Below are 20,078 nucleotides of genomic sequence, written 5' to 3'. Positions count from 1 at the left end.
ACTCACTCCTTCTATTCTGATGGATGCTGTCTGGTCCCAGTATAAGTTTCTTAAGAAACGTACATCTTTCCCATCTATGTCAAGATCTTGAAGCATTTCCAGAAATCTTGCTGTCTGACAGTGTCAAAAGTTTTTGTACAGTCAATGAAATATAGGTAGATGTCTTTTTGTACCTGGATGGCTCGTTCACAGATCATCTGTAGCATGAAAATTGCATTTCTGTTTCCAGTGTTTTCCACAAAGTCGCATTGTTCTTTATTGATTTCTGGTTTTATACAGCGTCTTGATTACTCTGAGAATAATTTTTGCCACTTGGCTCATCAGGCTTATTGTACGATGTAACTCACATTCTGTTGCTCCCTCTTTTTTTGGAAGTGTGATGAACACTGATTTACTTAAATCATCAGGTATCTCCCACTGATCATAGATTTCATTTGCTATTTCTGTTATTTTCTCTATTCCAAAATCTTCTAAGGCCAGTATCATTTCAACAGCGATGTTGTCTGGACCAGTTGCTCTGTTATGTTTTGTTTTATTTATGGCTGCTCGAATTTCTGATTTTAGAATGCTAGGTCCTTCAAGATTCTTCTTTATGTTGTTTTTTTCCTCCTTGGTCTTCAAAAAGTTCTTTTATTTATTCTGTCCATCTGTTTAGGATTTCCTCTTTGTTCATAACTAAGCTGCCATCTTTTGCCTTGATGCATCCACTTGCTGAGCAAGATAATTTCCCCATGAGTTCTTTAATCTTATTGTGCACCAACTTTGTTCCATGGTTATGGGTTTGCAGCATTTCTCATTTAGCCATCTGTCTTTAGCTTCTCTGCATTTTCTTTTTATTGTCATATCAAGTTGTTTGTATTCTTCGCTGTCTCTTAGTTTGATGGTCTGTTTTTGTTGCATCAATTGTATTATATCTTCAGTTATTCCTACAGTCATGGAACTTAATTCTGTTGAATAATTTTCTCCTGTATTTATTGTCAGGCATCATTTAAGTACCTATTTTCAAAAAAATTCACATAAATAGGTGGATTTGCATTATACCACCCACCTCACTTAGGAATTGTTAACCAAACTCAAGGAATTATTTTTCAAATTTACTTATCAAGTAAAACCTGGCTACAAATAATACAAGAGAAGCAATTGGCTCAATTCTTATTATACAATGACAGTGGTTCACAAACTTCGCCAAAGAAATGCACAAATGTACAAAAATTCTTTTAATTTTTAAAAGATGAAATTGTCATCTAGGATTTTCTGTGATGCAAATGCAGTTATGTCTTGGATGACAAGCATCTGTGAAAATATAGTTATCAATTTCCATGCTTCTTTTTGAAATCTGCTTGTTTAAATAATTCTAAGCCTGTCTGTTCATTAATAGCTCTAAGTGTCAAGGCGACCAAAGTTGTAATCTGGTAAGTACTTAATTTGTACATTTTATTTATACAACCAAGGATTTACAGAAATTCATCTTCATATCCTTTAGTTTTACAAGAAAATGGATTTCTAAAGGACTAAAATCAGTTCTGTTTCTGGTCACAATACCCCAGATGGTAATACAGAAAAAAATATAGTACATGTGTATTGTGCTTAATACTGAAGATACCTAAAACAACATTATGCATAGGTTAGCACAAGAACAACTGAACCAAAATCATGTCCAAAACATTACAAATTAAGAATTGAAACTGAAATCCCCACAAAAACCACGAGTAAATCCTGTCTATTTTTCATTGCATCTCCCTTTGCTGCAGTCTCTTCTGCTTCATTCTGATTCCCATTCTGAAAGCAAGTATGAAATTCTCTTTTTTTCTAAATGACTATAGCACCTCTAGCACAAAGTAACAATGAAATGCTCTGATGAATTAATGAAAAGTATAAGGATGTTCTTGCTCCCGTTATACAAAGGTTGCACAATTGTTCCTGAACATTTTTTCTGAACTGTAGGGAAGAGCTGCTTAAAAATTGTAACATGTGATAAACACACTGAGAAATGTGTTTATAGTAAAATTCAGAGATGGCATAATGACCACTGTACAAAGTTTTACTATTTTACAAATACATGATCATTTTCCAGGTCTGTTGCGATCATGCGAAGGGGATATAGACCATCAACCCCTACCAAAAATCTTTTCTCTTCAAACAGTAACTCCATAGTGAGAGTAACAGGTTAATAATGCTTTAAAATTAATTAAAACTAGTTTCAATTTCATATGAAGCTCATCTTGCACATATTGCTCTGTATTATGATCTTTAGTTGTTGGCAGCATCTACTTGGCGATGCCATCGATCATCATCCACTCCAGAATCATAGTCCTCTTCAACAGTCTCCTTCGAGGGCGCTCTGAATAAAGATGACAGGCATTAGGTTGAAAGCAATATATTCAAGGGAATATTTAAAATTTTCAAACTGAGGGACAAGCTTTTCCACATACATAACGGTGGACATATGAAATAAACTGCAGAGTAAGCGGCAGAGGCAAGTAACAATTCTGACACCTAAAGCCATTTGGACGGGTAAATTGATAGGAAAAGTTCAGAGGAATATAGGCCAAAGTAGGCAAATAGGACTAGCTTAGGAGTTGGTCAGCATGGATGTGTTGTGCCAAAGTATTTCTGTGGTGTATAATACTATGATTCAGCTGTTTCTCAAGATCAACAGTGCTGCTGAACTGGAGCTACATTTACGATTCAAATTTTGGCACGTGACAGAAGTGCTATCCGTACCTACCTGTGGACAGCCTATTATCTGCTGGTGGAGGTCATTCTGACTGGCTGCATCACAGCCTAGTTTTGAACCTAAAGTGCACAGGATCACAAGAGGCTGCAGGGGGTTGTAGACTCGGCCATTTCCATCAATCTGGAAATTCACTCTGTGTTACTATTATTGGGACTGACGCACAGACCAAAAACCCACAATGTTTTAAGAACAGTTTCTTCAGATTTCACAACTGTCCCAAACTCATGAATACTAGTTTGTTATTCTTCTCTTGCACTATTAACGGTATTTTTAAAAAGTTATGTTTGTCTTGCACCGTATTACTGCCATAAAATTACAAATATCCTGAAGCGTCAGTAATAATAAACATAATTCGGATTCGGTTAGACCAACAGCCCAAAATGAGTCTAGATTTAATAGCATGGTGCAGTGAAAGAGTGACCTCTTTTGGTATGCTTTTCTTTAATGTTTACATACAGTGGAATACAAAGGAGGGAGACAAGACAGTAAGTGCTGCTGTGTGGTTTCAGAGAAAATATTTTTCATATGTTGTTAGAGGACTAATAAGAAAATACAGCATTACATAATAGCTTCTTACTAAGAGCATTTGTAGGTGGAATTTTATCACTACAACAATACATCTGTGATAAGATGAAATTTTTAAGAACTGTTATGGTGATAACTGAGCAGCAATGGATATGAAAGATAACTTTGCCTTGCCCTTGACTGCTATGTTGTAACCAGAATTGTGTTTTCCCCCAATTTACTCTGCTGAAAATCAAAATTAACATTCCAATCCAACTTCTATAAATAAAGAAAACAGGTTTAAATTGGACATATTTTCCAGCTTTGTTCTAGAATTTATTTTAGAATTAATTGCGATATTTGCTTGACATAAATTCCCCACGGAGTTGATGAAAAAAATTGTATTGCCATATTTCCTCAGAAATGGCATATTATCTGCTTAACGCATGGAAAATCACTGAGGCAGAGTTGAGGCTTCAAGAACAGAATTAGGGAGTCTAGCATTTATGCTTGGAGTAAAGAGAAAGAAATGAAATACATTTTCACATTGTGAAGATTTGAGTTAATTTGAAGATTTTTTTTTGACCAGAAATGGAAAAGGCCACTCGAAGAAAATATGAAGATAAACAAACAGTCCCAAGTCTCTAAAATAGGATTTCACCATATGGAAATAATACCCAGTGAACTCTAAACTTCTGAAAGAATATAAATATAAATAGATCATTCTAAGTTTTTTTTCCCCCCAGAGCTGTTGGGCAGGTCACACAGCAATGACAACCTAATGACTTTTGATGAGTTTACTGGAAAATGTAATTTTGAGAATCTTGTGTTTTCATCAACAATCATTAAATAACTTCCACATGATCAATCTTTTGCTATGAATGACCTATAAAAGGCAAAAATGAAAGCAGAAACACCTGCCTATATCACAATTAATACACCACTACTTTCAGATACAAATATGCAGAACAAAGCATGATCTTGGTCGTCCATGTTGGAGATTTAATTTATTTTGTCACCGTCACCTTTCCCAGACATAAATGACCATTGGAAATTTACCGTATGTATCCCGGTGGTTTCTTTCCATCGACGACGTCTTTGTTCAATTCTACAGCGACAATGTCTGAATTTGGCACTTCAAACATCGGCTCCAACAGCAGCTTTTCCTGAAAACACATCTTACTTTTAGAAGTTGCAGTTATACCTCACAACAACCACAAATCAGATTTTCCCCAAGTAGGAATAACTGGTATTCAGGTATAGAAGTGGATCTCAGGGCGGTCATCTGTTGCTGTAGGTTCAAGGTTCAACATGTTGTGCTTTCTGAAATGCTCTTCTGCACACCATTGTTGTAATGTGAGGTTATTTGAGTTACTGTCATATTCCTGTCAGCTTGAACCAACCTGGCCATTCTCCTCTGACCTCTCTCATTAACAAGGCGTTTTCACCCACAGAACTGTGACCCACTGGATGTTTTATGTTTTCATTTTTCACATCATTCTCTGTACACTCTGGAGACTGTTGTGTGTGAAAATCCCGGGAGATCAGCAGTTTCTGATAAACTCAAACCATCTAGTCTGGCACCAGCTATCGTTCCAGTCAGTCACTTAGATCACATTTCTTCCCCCACTCTGATTAGTCTGAAAATCATGACCTTGTTGGCATGCTTTTATGCAGTGAGTTGCTGCCACTTGATTGGCTGATTAGATATTTGCATTTACAAGATATATAGGTGTACCTAATAAAGTTGCCATTGAGTGTACAAGCTATGCAAACAACTGAAATACCACAATCCGTCTTATTGGGCTGGATTGTGCTCATCTCTGACTTTGTAGGGAACATACAGTTGCCACACCCTTGAGGATCATTTCATTGTTTCCACGCCTGGGCACTGAAATGCTGAACACAGATGTGCTGGTAGTCAGACAGCAGTGCCTTTGGCCTCCTGATTGTCATTCAATGCCATCTAATATAGTGACAACAATGCAGGACAACGAAAAACATTTAAATTGTGTTCAGAAGGCGGCAAGAAATTACATTCTGTTAAAAGGTAATAACAAACCAAACCCTCAGTGTTCCATGGATGAATACAACATAAGAGAAAAGGGAGGCAAAAGAAATTCAGAAAAATAAAGAGAAACAATAAAATCAAATGATCAAACAGGTTGTGATGGGAATAGAACCATTAAAGGAGAAACCAAAGGACGATGGAGGAAACAGTAAATCGATATTCTGCTTTGATATTTAACTGGGAGAAGTGAAGGCAAATTAAAAAATGAAAATGAAGATATATAAACTTAATGATCATGATAACCCTCAGCCCAAACTGTCTGCAGGCATACAATCAAAGAACCTAGGGAAAAGAAAGTAGAGGTATTACTACTGCTCCATTTTGATAATTCATTAGGAAAGGCTGTAGAGCGAGAAGACTAATGGATAGCTTAAAAATGATTGTATTTAACAACTGAGATAAAACTTGTTGAGGGAATTATAAATTGACACAAATCATTCCTACCACCAATGAGTGATACAGCACAGATACAGCCATTGGCCCAACCAGTTCATGCCGGGAGTTCCCTGGCTTGTCCTTGCTACCTTTCTTACCAACAATAGAAAACATTATCCACTTTCCAGTGCTCAGCAACTTCACCAATGGCTAATGCGGTCAATATTTCCATAAAGGCCTCTGCAACAACTTCTCCAGCCTCTTGCACTTTGTCAGGCCCTGGATATTTAACCACCTTAATGCACCGTAAAGCTGCAAATATTCTCTGACAATATGAATTTTCTCCAAAACATTTCCATTTGTCTACCTTATCTCGAGTTACTGTACTCTGATTTGCTCTTCGATAAACACAGAGGAGAAATATTTGTTACAAATCCCACCTGACATAGGTGGCCCTGCTAATCTCTCAGGGGACCTACTCTCTCTATTTCTCTTGGGACTTTCCTTAACCTTACCTTCTAGATCCATCTCATATCTCCTTTGCCCACTTGATTTCCCAGTTGAGTATTTTTAATTTTATTATAGTCATCAAGGAATTTATTCATCCTCAACCTCCTAAGCTAAATGTATGCGCCCTACGTTTTCTTGATCAGAACTTCAATCTCTCCTCTCCTCAGCCTAGGTTCCCTAAACTTTACCCTTCATCCTAACAGAAACCTGCTGTCTTAAGCATTTGCTGTCACATTATTAAAAGCCTTCCATTTGCCATTGTTGCTTTCCTTTCAAACAGGCTCACCCAAATGACCTCTGCCAGACCTTGTCTAATTGCCCCAAAATTAGCCCTGTTCCATCTTAGGACCCTAACCTATGGCCAGGTCCAATCGTTTTCCATCACTATTTAATACTAAGAAGAATTATTGTCACTTATCCTGTTAAGAGCCTGTTTCTATGCTGTACGACTATTTTCAAAATGCTTTTGATGAAATATCTGTAGGAGGTTGTGTTCCCTGACCTCATTCATCAAAGTCAGGGACTAAGTAGCAGAATGGATTTCCATATGACTTTAAGACAAAATGGTGATCCAAGAAATTTGGACAGAGCAAATCTAGAAAGCATTTTTGGCAAAGCTGCATAAATAAAGACTATTATGATAATCAACTCCAACAGAAGTTTCTTTATCTTAAGGGTGATGAGAACATAGAACTAATTAACCAGAATGGTTGAAGTGGAGAATATATACATCAGAAAGGAACCAGACAAGCATGTAGGCAAGGAGATAGAGTGTTACAAATTTAGATGAAGGAAAATGGGAGTGTTTGAGTAGAGTATAAATGTTGTCATACACTGGTTGGTTTAAGAGCTGGTTTCTGTGACGTGTAATATTACACAGCAGAGAGTTCTCAAAAGGCCATCGTGGTGCATCCAGTGACCCTGACCTCACACATCATGAATACCCTAGAGAGGATGATCCTGGCTCACCTCATCCCCTGGTCAGATTAGCCCTCAATACCCTGTAGTTTGTCTACCAGGAGCACATTGGAGTTGATGATGCTGTAATCTATCTGCTGAACATAGCCTACTCCTATTTGGATAAGCAGGGCAGCACTCTGAGGATCATGTTTTTTGATTTCTCAAGTGCCTTCAATACTATACAGTCCTCATTCCTGGGGGAGAAGCTCCGTTCAGTGCAGGTTGGCACTTAAAATTGTATCCTAGATAATGGACTACCTGGCTGGTGGACCACAGTTCATGTGGCTTCAGAGCTGTGTGTCAGACATGGCTATAAGCAGCACTGGGGCTCCACAGGGGCCTATATTGGCTCCCTTCCTGTTTATCCTGTAGACCTTGGACTTTAGGTACAACACTGAGCCATGTCATCTGCAAAAATTCTCAGATGACTCAGCAATAGATAGGTATATAATGGGAGCATAGGAGGATGAACACAGGGCCCTGGTGGAGGATGGTGCAAGCTGAATCGTATGTACCTCAACTTCAGTAAGACAAAGGAGAGGGTGATGGACTTTAGGAAGATTAAGCCTGTATTGCTCCCTAAACAGACTCGAGTGGAGCACCAATACAACCATGTATGCAAGGGATAGAGTCACCTCTACTTCCTGAGGAGACTGAGGTTCTTTCGAGTATGCAGGCCTCTCCTTCACATGTTCTACCAGTCTGTTGTCGACAGTACAATCTTTTATGTGGTGGTGTGCTGGGGCAATGGCATCAACACAGTTGATGTCAACAGGCTCAATAAACTGATTAGAAATGTTGGCTCTGTTATAGGAGTCAAACTGGACACACCGAAGGCTGTGGTAAAACAAAGGACCTGATGGAAAACCTTGGAAATTCTGGACCATGTTTCTCACCCTCTGCATGCCACATTGGCTGAACAGAGGAGCACTTTTAGTAACAGACTAAGACAACTGTGCTGCTCCAAAGAGCGCTGTATGAGGTCATTCTTACCCTCGGCCATTAGGCTCTACAGTGAGTCAACCTATAGCCGGGGAAGCGATGGCTCCCTCTGAGGTAACTTTTTTAAAATTCCTTCTTACTTCTCTTCTAATGTTTGTATATTTGCATATCTGTGTACTTATAATGCCACAGTGACACTGTAATTTCCCTTGGGATCAATAAAGTATCTATCTGGGGTTCTAGTCATCATTTGCAACTTGATGTTTTGCAGTTCTCTCAGACGTGGAGAATCAACTTAGTCAGCCATTTTAACTGGATGAAGTTACTGCAGAATGATGCATGCTTAGATTCCATACGATCCAACCCAATAAGATTTCATAAAATTGACAACAATACAAAGAATTTGCAATATTTGCCACACACTGGGATCCCAACACTAAAGAATTAGAAAGTTATCCTTGGAGTATATATATTGAATATGACAAAAAAAATTACTTACACTTGAGTAGATCTTAATATGTGGTTTAATTCCCCCCCCCGCCCCCAAGGTGACTAACTTTAATCAGTAGTTCACCGATGGGACCCAAGGAGAAATAACTCTCCAGAGTGGTGATAACAGCCCACTTAAAAAAATAGCATGACCCACCAGAGATTTTGACCCCCTTTGAGCACCAATCCTCTAATCTCAGTGACCCACTTAGAAGCTTACATTGCCTTAACCCCATCCCTTGACCTGTCAGAAATGAAGCTCTTCATCACAGTAGTAAACAAGCACAAACAACTGTAAACCAACCCTTTTAGGTAATATTTTCAGAAACTTACCATGATTGATCTAAGACCTCGCGCACCAGTCTTCCTTTCCAGAGCGAGGCGGGCTATAGCTCTCAAGGCATCCTCAGATACATTAAGATCACACTAAACAGATTGTTAGAAGTTCAAAGATCAGTAATGATTACAAAGACAGATTTTCACATTACAAATTACTGCCTCTAGATATAATTTCTCCGAAAAATGGTTAGATCCAAATTGTACATGCAGGACATTAAAGGAAAGCCTCGAGGAAACTAAGATTTTGAAAATATATGATTATTTCAAGTCTTTCAATTACTTCACAGTACCATCAGTCTATCTCTATCTGGTAGTCTTTTGGGTATCCACTCTATGGTAATAAATTTTCTAGTGATTGAGAAATTACATTTTTCCATTTAAATCATGGCTAATAACACATGGCAATTGTGTTAACTAGTAAGATGGATTGCACTTCACACAGCAAAGCACAATTTTCACCAAAGGCCTGAAGCTTTAACAAAATGGATCAGCAGTAGCTAAAATTGAAATGTCATTTCTGTGCAATTTTATTTGCTGGTTCCCGAAGGAAGCTTGTGTTTGGCTTTCCCAGCAAAAAGAACTTTAATGGAAATATTTTATGTTTTAAAAAAAGGACAAACATTTAGCCTTCTTAATCATCAGATTGTATGCTTGCATCCTTTATGAGATATATAGGGAGAAATGATTGGTTAGTTTTATAAATGGAACATGGGACAAGATGCTTTATGATATTCCCCTCTCATATTTTATATCCTATGCAAATATCTACATACATACAAAATTACCAATATTTAGTAAAAGAACTCTCAAAATAAATCTCGTCCTTCCTTGTAATTTAAAAAAAGAACAGCTGAGAATAAGAGTTTAATTCACACCTTATCCATACTAAACAACGCCTGGTATTGTGGGATGACAGCGTTTCGAGGTTCTGTTAAAATCCGCACCAGTGTGTCTTCATTTAGACTATGCAGTGGAACTATCACAGGCAGTCGCCCTACAAATTCAGGTATCATTCCAAATTCTATCAGGTCCCGGGCCTCGACGTGGCGAAGTAATCTATCTTTCTCTTCCAATTCTTGTACTGTATTGTTGTCACCACTCATATTTGCTAAATCTGCTGCTGCTGCAGCCCTTCTCCCTTTGCCAAGATTTGAGGGTGTGCCAAATCCAAGGTACTGTTGAGACAGGGGAGAGAAGGAAAGATTACAGTTTCATAAATCACAACAGTTCTTCACACAAATATACCTACAGTAGTGAATACTTTAAACCAGCGGTCCCCAACCACCGGGTCGCATAGCATACGCTACTGGGCTGCGAGGAAACGATATGATTTGGTGATATGAGTCAGCTGCATCTTTCCTCATTCCCTGTCACGCACTGTTGAGCTTGAACGCACGCGAGGTCATTACCCGCACACCATCCATGTCAGTGCAGGAAGGAGATCAACTCCTCAAGCTCGCAAATGACGGCAGGCTGAAAAGTATGTTTGACATAACATCTCTGCCGGCACTCTGGTTCAACATGAAGGTTAAATATCCTGAGATAGCCACGAAAGCACTGAAAACGTTGCTTCCATTTCCAACATATTTCTGCAATGAATGCAACGAAAATTAAATTGCGGAATACACCAGACATAAGGAAACCTGTTCGAGTATCGCTGTCTCCCACCACCCCTCGATGGGACCATCTTGTTGCAAGGAGACAAGCCCAGCGCTCCCACTGATTCAGCGATATTGGTGTGTTGCAATGATTTTATATGTTCATACGGAGAAAGTATGCTGTGTGTTTAATATCCAAACATTACTTAAAATGTTATGATGCTATTGACTTATAAGTGACTTATATAACCATATAACAATTACAGCATGGAAACAGGCCATCTCGGCCCTTCTGGTCCATGCTGAACTCTTACTCTCACCTAGTCCCATTGACCTACACTCAGCCCATAACCCTCCCTTCCTTTCCTGTCCATACAGCTATCCAATTTTTCTTTAAATGATAATATCGAACCTGCCTCTACCACTTCTACTGGAAGTCTGTTCAACACTTACTTCAAGTTCCCCTGCCCTTCCCTGATAATGTGACATCACTATATTCATGTGAGGAAAATATGCACTGTGTGTTTAATATTAAATTCGTTAGATAAACCCTTTTAGAAACAAAATTGTGTGTATTAGCCATTTATCACCTATATTCCGGTCATGATTAACACCCCCCCCCCGAACAGAATTGCCAAAAACGATTTGTAGAAAAAAAAAATCAGCATGTACACGCATACGCAAGTCACACATGCGCACTGGAGCCCACACAAGGCTCCATGGTCATTGTAGTCTTTCTCAGGGTAAACACAACATATTTGACTGCTACTCTTGTCCGTTGGCAACCCTACCACCCCCCAGCCGGTCCGCAAGAATATTGTCAATAATAAACCGCTCCGCAGTGCAAAAAAGGTTGGGGACCCCTGCTTTAAACTATGATACAGCTTTTCCATTAGCTCCAAAAAAAGTATTGATTTTTACAAAAATAACTGTTAAAGTGCTTTGTAATCTTGCCAGTGAGGAGTTGTCTTCAATTAAGGTTTCTAATCATTTTGCATAATGTCATCATCCAATATTAGCGATTTACAAATGCACAGTGAGGTTTCAATGTAAGGTCAAGATTAAGTTTGGCTGTGACAGATTGAGTTTGGTTATGAGTGTGACAAAGTTATGAGTAAGTTAGCCCCTGATGTCAGTTGTCCATAGTTGTAGAGAGATTGTCACTTGAAACTAAACTCCAGCCTGAATTTGTACAGAAAAGTAATTAAGGGGTGAAACACAGTAACAATTCTTGGTGACTTCCATCAAAAGAACTAATTAATTCAATATTAACTACTTTTCAAAGCCAATACGCATAAAGAACAACCCAGAAACCCAGGACCCTTACCTTTTCGTTCTTCCTCCTGCTGATAATCCTATCCAGACCATTAAAAGCACCAGATGCTACAAATAAAATATTAGTTGTATCCACCTGAACTGTTTCTCCACGTAGCTTTCTGGAATTTTTTTCTGGAACATTTACAATTGTCCCCTCAAGTAACTTCAGCAGCCCCTAAGTCAGAGAAGGAAATTATTCTTTAAATTAAAATATACATCACTATTCAAAACATTCAAATTGGAAATATCAGGAATGCTTCCACAATTGCTGTGCCATTAATTTAAAGAAATGGGACACTAACATAGTCGAAAAGCCTCCAGTCTGAATTTTGGCCCTAAAGCACTCACTGCTCTTTGAAAGAGCAAGCTACCACCAACCTCTGCCCACAATCCAGAAATTTATCTTTCAATCTTTTTTTCATTCATTCCTTTAAGGTTACTAATGAATCTGCACCAGATTCTTTTCAGAAACTACATGCAAAGCATTAAAACATCTGCAGAACACTACCGCACAGGAACAGGCCCTTACAGTGCCATGTAACCACAACTATGATGTTAGTGATGCATGCAACCTTTCAGGTAGCTCTAAAGTGTGCAGCCATTGTTTATTTCACGTGCGGAGTGTCATGTGTGATGCCCAGCAGAGCTACCGGACGGATGATGCTAATGAGAGAGGTAAGAAAGACAATGGAGAAACATTCAAAATGCTAATAAGAGAGAAGAGAGGGATTAACAAGAAAGAAACACAATTCATATATTGACAGACCGGTTGCTTTGAACCTAAACTGTTTGAAGTTTGATGGACAGGTGATACCCCAGCGGGGGGATAAAAAGAGCAGGTTTGCTAAGGCATGAGACACCACGAGACCCTGGAAAGAGCAGTGTGCCCCCACAAGTTGGTAGGAGCTTGGAGGGCCGGTTCGCGGGAACCGACCAGAGGCTCACAGGGTGTAAAGGTACAATCGGTGGGAACCTGGGGTAGGTGTCCGCACTTGCCTGGGTGCCGGGTTCACCGCGGAAGAACGATCGTATCAGGAACGGAGGGGTCACAGTCGGTGACCACAGCGGGGTTAGAAGACATCAAAAGGTCTGCCTGAAACCAAATTGCATCTCTCTCTCCCCCTCCCCAAAGGTACGACAACAGCGATTACTGCGAACTGCACTAAACTGAACTGAACTCTGCTTCACTTAAGACTGATCATTTTACCCCTAGACTGTGATAGAGCTTGGTTGATTCCTATTACCCTAGTTCTGTGTATATGTGTGTATTATCATTGCAAACCTGTTACATTTATATCCTTATGATTAGTGTACTGTATTACTTATTTCTTTAATAAAACTTCATTAGTTCCTAGTAATCCAAACTCCAACGAGCGTTCCATTTCTGCTGGTTTGGCAACCCAGTTACGGGGTACGTAACAGGAGTTAGCAGCTTATTTCTTTTGTTTTCTAAAAGTGTCCCAGCAGAAGTCTTGCGTCACCCTCTTTGAACACCAGTCTTTCAATCCAAGCTACCCAAGGATTTTATGGCCACTCCAGCTCTTTTGTTCAGTCTTAAAACAATATCCTCTGGTTATCAATTTAAGTTCATCTACTATCATTCAACCATACACACTTACAAAGGTTAACAAAACATCGTTCCTCTGGGGCCACTGTGTAAAACACAGCATATAGTTACAATCCACCACATACAGTCAGAAAATAATATTAGCATAAATCCCTGAAGTGCCATGCCTGAAAATTCACAGGTTGGTATGATACGCAAGGTGTATGCTTATTTTAAACTGTGTAATGTTACTGGCACTACTATAACAAAACACAAAGTAGTACGAATATGTGAAGCAGCAGCAATAAAAGATGAAAAGAGACCAGTGCGGGATGAGAGTGAGTCCGAATTTTGGGGAGGGGGGGGTGTAGGGTGGGGAATGGCACTGAGCATTCAGTAAATTATTTTTATCATGAGCATACTGAACAATTGGGTGGTGGGGTGGAATATGTCTCTACCAAAGGAGGTGTAAGACGCTCCTTCCCCCTGCTAGCCTGCAGGTCACCCTTAGGCAAGGTGTAGCAACTGTTTACTCTTCAATCAGGATCCCATGAAACCAAGGGAGCAGGTGGTGGATGGTCGTATGAGCAGCTGGTGCACATCACAAGTCCTAGTTATGCAACCACTGATGCCAGGCAGACAATCTCTGAAGAGTATTGATAATGATTGGGGTCATCTGTCTTGTAAAGACTCTGCCAAAGTGAAGTCAACAGTCATGAGGCCATGATCGTCCTTGGCGAATTGTTCCACATAAGTGTTTTGCCATTGCCTTCTCTGCGACCATGATCATCTACTTCATATGACACAGCACACATGATAATGATGACTGAGCAGTGTTCATCTAAGAACATCTTTCCATTAATTTATTTATTTAATTGAAATTCCTTAGAACTGACCTGTTGAACGCCTTCACCGCCCACATCACGCAACTGATGGATCCCTGGAACACTACCAATCTTATCGACTTCGTCCAAGAATACAATTCCTGCAAATGAATACATTTTATTCAGACAACCAAATTGCATACAATTGAATAAGCAGCACACAATTTGTGATAGTTGTGGAATAAACTGAGATACCAAATAGTGAACTTGACTATTTCACCTTCTCCTGAACAAGTGCAACTTAACTTTTTCTCTTTCCATAGGTGCTGCCTGACTTGCCCATTTCCTAGGTTTATTTTGTATTTCAAACATCTGTTGTTCTTTTGATTTTCATTAATAAAAAGTGAATAACTTTATTGTCATGATTGATGAACAATTAGTGTAGGCTCCCAGCTCAAACATCTGCTCAGATAAAAAGAATAGAGGGTGAGGGTGGTGGTTAAAGACTCTAAGCATTGCCTTTGACTTTGCTTTACAAGTAGTTTTTTTTTTGCTGTGTGCCTGCGTGCATGTGAGTCTGTGTGTCTGCATGTGTGATGATGTCTTTTTCGTGGCTTTTTACAAGGTGCGGAGCGAGAGAGAGACTGTGTGGGGAGCCACTCCTCACACAGACATTTTCGCAGTATTTTTCCCTTTATTTTATGAGGTCGAGTTGCGATCTCGACACTCAACCTGCCACGGATGGAAAGCATACTCGGGAGCGGACTCAACTGGTTTCGAACCCAGGAACCTCCGCTCCCGGGTCCGGCGCCGATGTCGTTGCGCCACCAGCTGGCCCACAAGTAGTTTTTTTTTTGAAAGTACAATGTATTTCTAGACATGATCATCTTAATAGAAAAGTTATCAACATGAAAGACACAAGCTTCAACAATGCCAATAACAAAATACTGGTGGCCTACTGATGATGTCGAAACTATTAGTGTTTGCAGTCATTGCATCATAAAGCGACAGCTGCTTGTGGAATTTGCACAGCTGAATAAAATGCAGAGTTCTTTATGACTCAAGGTACTTGTTTTACAAAATCCAAGCGTAATCTCCAGAAATCTTTGAACTGAATGTCAAAGTTACGAAATACACTCACCAGAAAATATCTTGAAGATATGAATAACTATGAGCAAGTTTGTAAGAATGTAGTACCACACAATTATTGCTTAACATATTAAAGCAACTTCTTCCCCCAAGATTAATTTTTAAAGTGGAAGATTAAAGAGTAACTTTATCTGTCATATGTACATCAAAACAGTGAAATACACAGTTTGCATCAAATTAGTGGGGATTGCGCCGGGCAGTCTGCAAATGTTGCCATGCTTCCACCGCCAACGGAGCATGCCCCAAGTCACTAACCATCCGGGAATCTTGCTCTCACCCACAGAACATCCTGTCCATTCCCCTAACTAATGAATTCCCTGTCACTACAGTGTGCCCTTTCTGTCTGAGTCAGAGGCAGACTCAGTGCCAGAGAGCCAACCACTGTGACTTTCCTCTGTTAAGTCATCTCCAGCAGTATCCTAAGTGATACAGCTGTTGTTGGGGGGGATGGCCACAGGGGCTCTCTGCCATGGCTCCTTAGCTCAATTCCCCTTCCTGATTGTCACCCAGTTTCCTGTGTCCTGCACCTTGGGTATAACTACCTCTCTATATGTTATGCCATCTTCAACCTCTTTATGTCACTGAATCCTGAAAACTCTCCTATACAACCTGGCATCCAATCCAATGGAGTTATCATTACTAGCTGTTTGGGACTTCCTAGCAACATGGAACAGCAATGTACATCAAAAGGGGGCAAATCCACACCGCACTGACGGAAAAGTTTGCACAGCATGCTCTGTAATTTCTGCAGAATGCCAAATATAGGCCACTGATTTTATTGTCTATTAAAGAATGAAACGCCCCTATATAACCTATGAAAAGCATGATGGTAATAAAGAATAATCATTACTAAATTAACAAATTAAATATCTGGCAACAGTTGCAACACATACTGCGAAAACATAATTATGGCCATATAATTTGATATCCGAATACATAATTAAAAGTAACCAAGACAGCATTGCAAGACCCATAAATTCAATAATTGGGACAACGTTTATGGTTACAGTTAATACCCATAAATCTTACCTTGCTGTGCTTTGTCCACATTATAATTGGCATCCTGCAAGAGCTTAGCAACAACTGATTCAATATCTTCACCCACATATCCAGCTTGCGTCAGGGTAGTACAGTCACAAATGGCAAATGGAACCTCTAAGCATCGGGCAAGAGTCTGGGCTAACAAGGTCTTGCCTAAAAAGTAAGAGAAGTGTTTGGTACCTTGCATATCTCCCATCTTCACAGCAACATTTTAATTCTAAATATTAAAATAAATATAATGCTCAGCATTGCAATTCTAACAAGTTTGCAGCTTTTCAAAAACACATAATTTGTGTACACAGAAAAAGCACAATAAATCATCTTTGCATGAAAAAATTTATACCTAAAGCACAATAATAATTTTCAATAAAAATCACTCTATCACTGTTCTTTAATCTGAATTTTGACTGTTTCACATTCCAAAGGCGCTACCTGACTCACTGTGTATTTCACATAATTTTTGTGCTATTTTTCAGCCTTCTAGCATAGCAGCCCAGCTTCTCTTAATTATTTTCAATGATTCCATTCACAGGGTGTCAAGGTAAATACATTATATCCTTTAAAATTCAATATGCAAAAACAGTCAGCAATATTGAATTACTCCAATGCAGAATCAATACTTCAGGTAAACTTTACCTTTTCTTTTGCAGTCTGGTTGCTCTGGTGATTAAAAACTCAAATCATATATGATTTTCATAATGTTTGTTAAATTAAAACAGGATTGCAGAGTATAGGTATTATAAAGCTCACAAAAACAACCTGTTTTGTTCAACTGACCTGATCCGGTGGGACCAAGCAACAGAATGTTGCTCTTCTCCAACTTAATATCATCGTGAGCCGAATCGAGCACTTCGCCACCTCGTTTCTCTTGGGGAACTGACTGGCTTGCCTGTTGCTGCATGGAAGCTCCAAGGGCATTGCCATGTGGACTAATACCTGCAATTTGAAGTAGTTCTATGGAAAGAAAAAGCAAATCCTCAGATAACTCACTTTATCAGATCAATGATTAAAAACAGTAACCAAACTCTCAATATTTTGCAAATACTTCCAGAAAACAGCTCTGCATGAACTAGCAACACACAAGCTGTATTTTTGATTTGTAACTGGCAGCCAATGCAGCAAATGTAAAAGTATATATTATTTACTTCCATTGTTTATGTACAATATAAGTCTTTATACCTATTGGCACAATAGTAAAGCTGCATGAAGTGAGATAGATTATAAAGAAAATTGCAGGAAAGTGATTTGAAAATTTTAATATGAACTAAACCTCACAAATCTGAATGTTGCATTTATACAACTTGTAAATACATTACATTTTCTAATATTCCAAAACCATTTTCAATGATTAAATCCAAAACTAACAAAGGAAAAAGCTGATTGAATAGGAGTGGATACTTCAAGCGTGCATAGTGCAGGAATAGGAAAGACTGGTCATGTATAACAGAAACCAGAACAGATGCCAAAAAACAGACATCAAGAGTAAATGACTTTTTACTTCATGAGCTAAAAAAAACCTATAAATACTGGAACTGAAATTTTAATATCTGTACGTAAATCCTTATCATGTGACCTACAAGCAAAATACAACAGTTACCATCTGCGAGTGTTGTAATTATAACTGACACGTGAAGCAAGTCTGCTGAAGAACTGTCAGGATCACCAGAACTAAAGGCTATTCCAACACCCAAGTAAATTAGGGGTTTAAAAAAAAAAGGTGAATATTCCTCCACATCTTGCTGGAAATGAGCATATACAGTATGAAAGAATGAAGACTAGTGCTTACAAGAGAAACAAAGATATAAAACCTCAAATATCTGCAACACTAATTTGCTCAATATTCAACTGACTTCCTTTTCCAAATTCTTGTTTAGAAACTTATTTTGTATTATCAATACCTATTTTTTATATTTGCATCTGAAGTACTGTAGTTCATTCCTCATCTCCGATCAAAAGGTATCGTCTTTTACTCAGTTACTTACACTGCAATATTTTTCCTCCATTCATTTGAAAAGTCAGTCAATTTAAAATTTCTGTTGACATACAAACAAGTCTGCAACTTTTAGTAGGTGGCCACTTGCCTTATTCCCACCCAAATTTCTCTGTAATCTTCCAGAATGAGTGAATATCAGCATTCTTACATGACACTGGTAGCAAAACTACTCTCATGCAATTACTTGTTTAAATTAATGGCTTGAATAAACTTAATTAATAAACGAACTTGAAGGACGCATGTAGTTTGGAAAATCTGTGATACTCTTCTATGGTGATTCTCCACATTTAAATTGAGATGAAATACAGTTCAACAGTCTGATGAGTGCAGCCCTGACAGTGCCCGAAAAGCTCTAGCACAAATCCAGCCAAAAATCTGCTTTGTAGCTGGTGTCCCATTCATTACCTGAAATAGATACTCTCTTCACCACTATAACCGCCAAGCGAAAGATCTGCAAATTCACTCCTGCAACGTACCAAGACTTCATCAACCCACTTGCAAACTAACATGCCAGTAGCAGCCACATTAGAACTTCTCAAATCTAAACTCCCTTCCAACAACACTAACGTAGAAATAAATACACTGCCACTTCTTCATCCATGGTCAACAGAAAGCCGAGGACTCCTTATCTAACAGCACTGAAGAATCATTTCACCAAAAAGACTGAAGCAATACAAGACAGTATCATATCCATTTCATGCAAAAGGTCTGAAATCTTACCCTCAGCCTACTGAAGCATCACTTCCTGATTGTAATCTGATTCAGATTATCAAGGTTTATAGACACTTACAGGCATAGTACATTCATGAAGGCTTATAGACACTTACAGGCATGGTACATTCATGAAGGCTTATAGACAGCTACAGGCATGGTACGTTCATGAACAGAGACCCAATCAGTCTCAGTCTGTGCCCCCTCTCCTTTACCTCATTAAACACAGTCTCACATTGATTAAGTAATATCTATTAATTTCACTCACTTCCTCCAAATCATTCAGCGATTCAGGAACACCTTCTTCCCCTCTGCCATCCGATTTCTACATGGACATTGAACCCATGAACACTACCCAACTACTTTTTTTAAAAACTCTGTTTTTGCACTACTTATTTCAACTATTTAATACACATACATACTTACTGCAATTCAGTTTTTTAAAAAAATATTTATCATGTATTGCATTGTACTGCTGTCGCAAAAGTTAGCAAATTTCACATATGCCGGTGATATTTAACCCAATTCTGATCATAGGTATAGCTACTGATACTCACATCCATCCGTCTATCCCAGCTGCTTTGTAGGATAAGTGAAGTTGTCCTTGTTTTAGGCCTACTTCAGCAGATCCCTTACCTTTTCTCTGCCAGTATATTATAGGTCACTACTAGTTCTGTACTTTATCTTAGTTTTAATTTCCACCCTCGTACAATGTTATTTTGTCCATCTCTGACTCTTTCCTTTTCCTTGAACTTCAGCTCGGGGGGTGGGGGGTGGATTATGGCCAATTTCCACACCAGTTGATCCAAAGTGGCTGTTTCCCCTTAATTGTGGTATCGCCTTCCATCAAAGTGGCCCTCATCTTCCACCATATGTCTCAACAACCAAAAGGTCCCTCTAATTTCCACCATTTTCAACTACTAGACATTTAGCATTCTTAATGAACAGCTGCTTTCGCTTCTTGGCTCACTT

At 38.9% G+C, this 20,078-nt stretch overlaps 1 protein-coding gene across 2 annotated transcripts in view; it reads right to left on the bottom strand.

Annotated features, from left to right (window-relative positions):
• Positions 1-1,095: 1,095 nt before the first annotated feature.
• clpxa (caseinolytic mitochondrial matrix peptidase chaperone subunit Xa) overlaps positions 1,096-20,078 on the bottom strand; it is a 51,290-nt gene continuing 32,307 nt past the window's right edge. Inside the window, exons 6-13 of one of the 2 annotated variants that reach the window (XM_063066023.1) lie at positions 17,180-17,356; positions 16,391-16,555; positions 14,285-14,373; positions 11,853-12,017; positions 9,803-10,102; positions 8,922-9,014; positions 4,301-4,407; positions 1,096-2,341 (exon numbers count right to left, since the gene is read on the bottom strand). In XM_063066023.1, the coding sequence (XP_062922093.1) occupies positions 2,251-2,341; positions 4,301-4,407; positions 8,922-9,014; positions 9,803-10,102; positions 11,853-12,017; positions 14,285-14,373; positions 16,391-16,555; positions 17,180-17,356 (1,187 nt within the window). In that variant the 3' untranslated portion in view covers positions 1,096-2,250. The remainder of the gene's footprint in view (positions 2,342-4,300; positions 4,408-8,921; positions 9,015-9,802; positions 10,103-11,852; positions 12,018-14,284; positions 14,374-16,390; positions 16,556-17,179; positions 17,357-20,078) is intronic. The other variant, XM_063066022.1, reaches the window with a different exon arrangement.

Source organism: Mobula hypostoma, chromosome 13, assembly GCF_963921235.1.
Source record: "Mobula hypostoma chromosome 13, sMobHyp1.1, whole genome shotgun sequence".
NCBI lineage: Eukaryota > Metazoa > Chordata > Chondrichthyes > Myliobatiformes > Myliobatidae > Mobula > Mobula hypostoma.
This window is presented reverse-complemented; position numbering and strand designations above follow the sequence as displayed.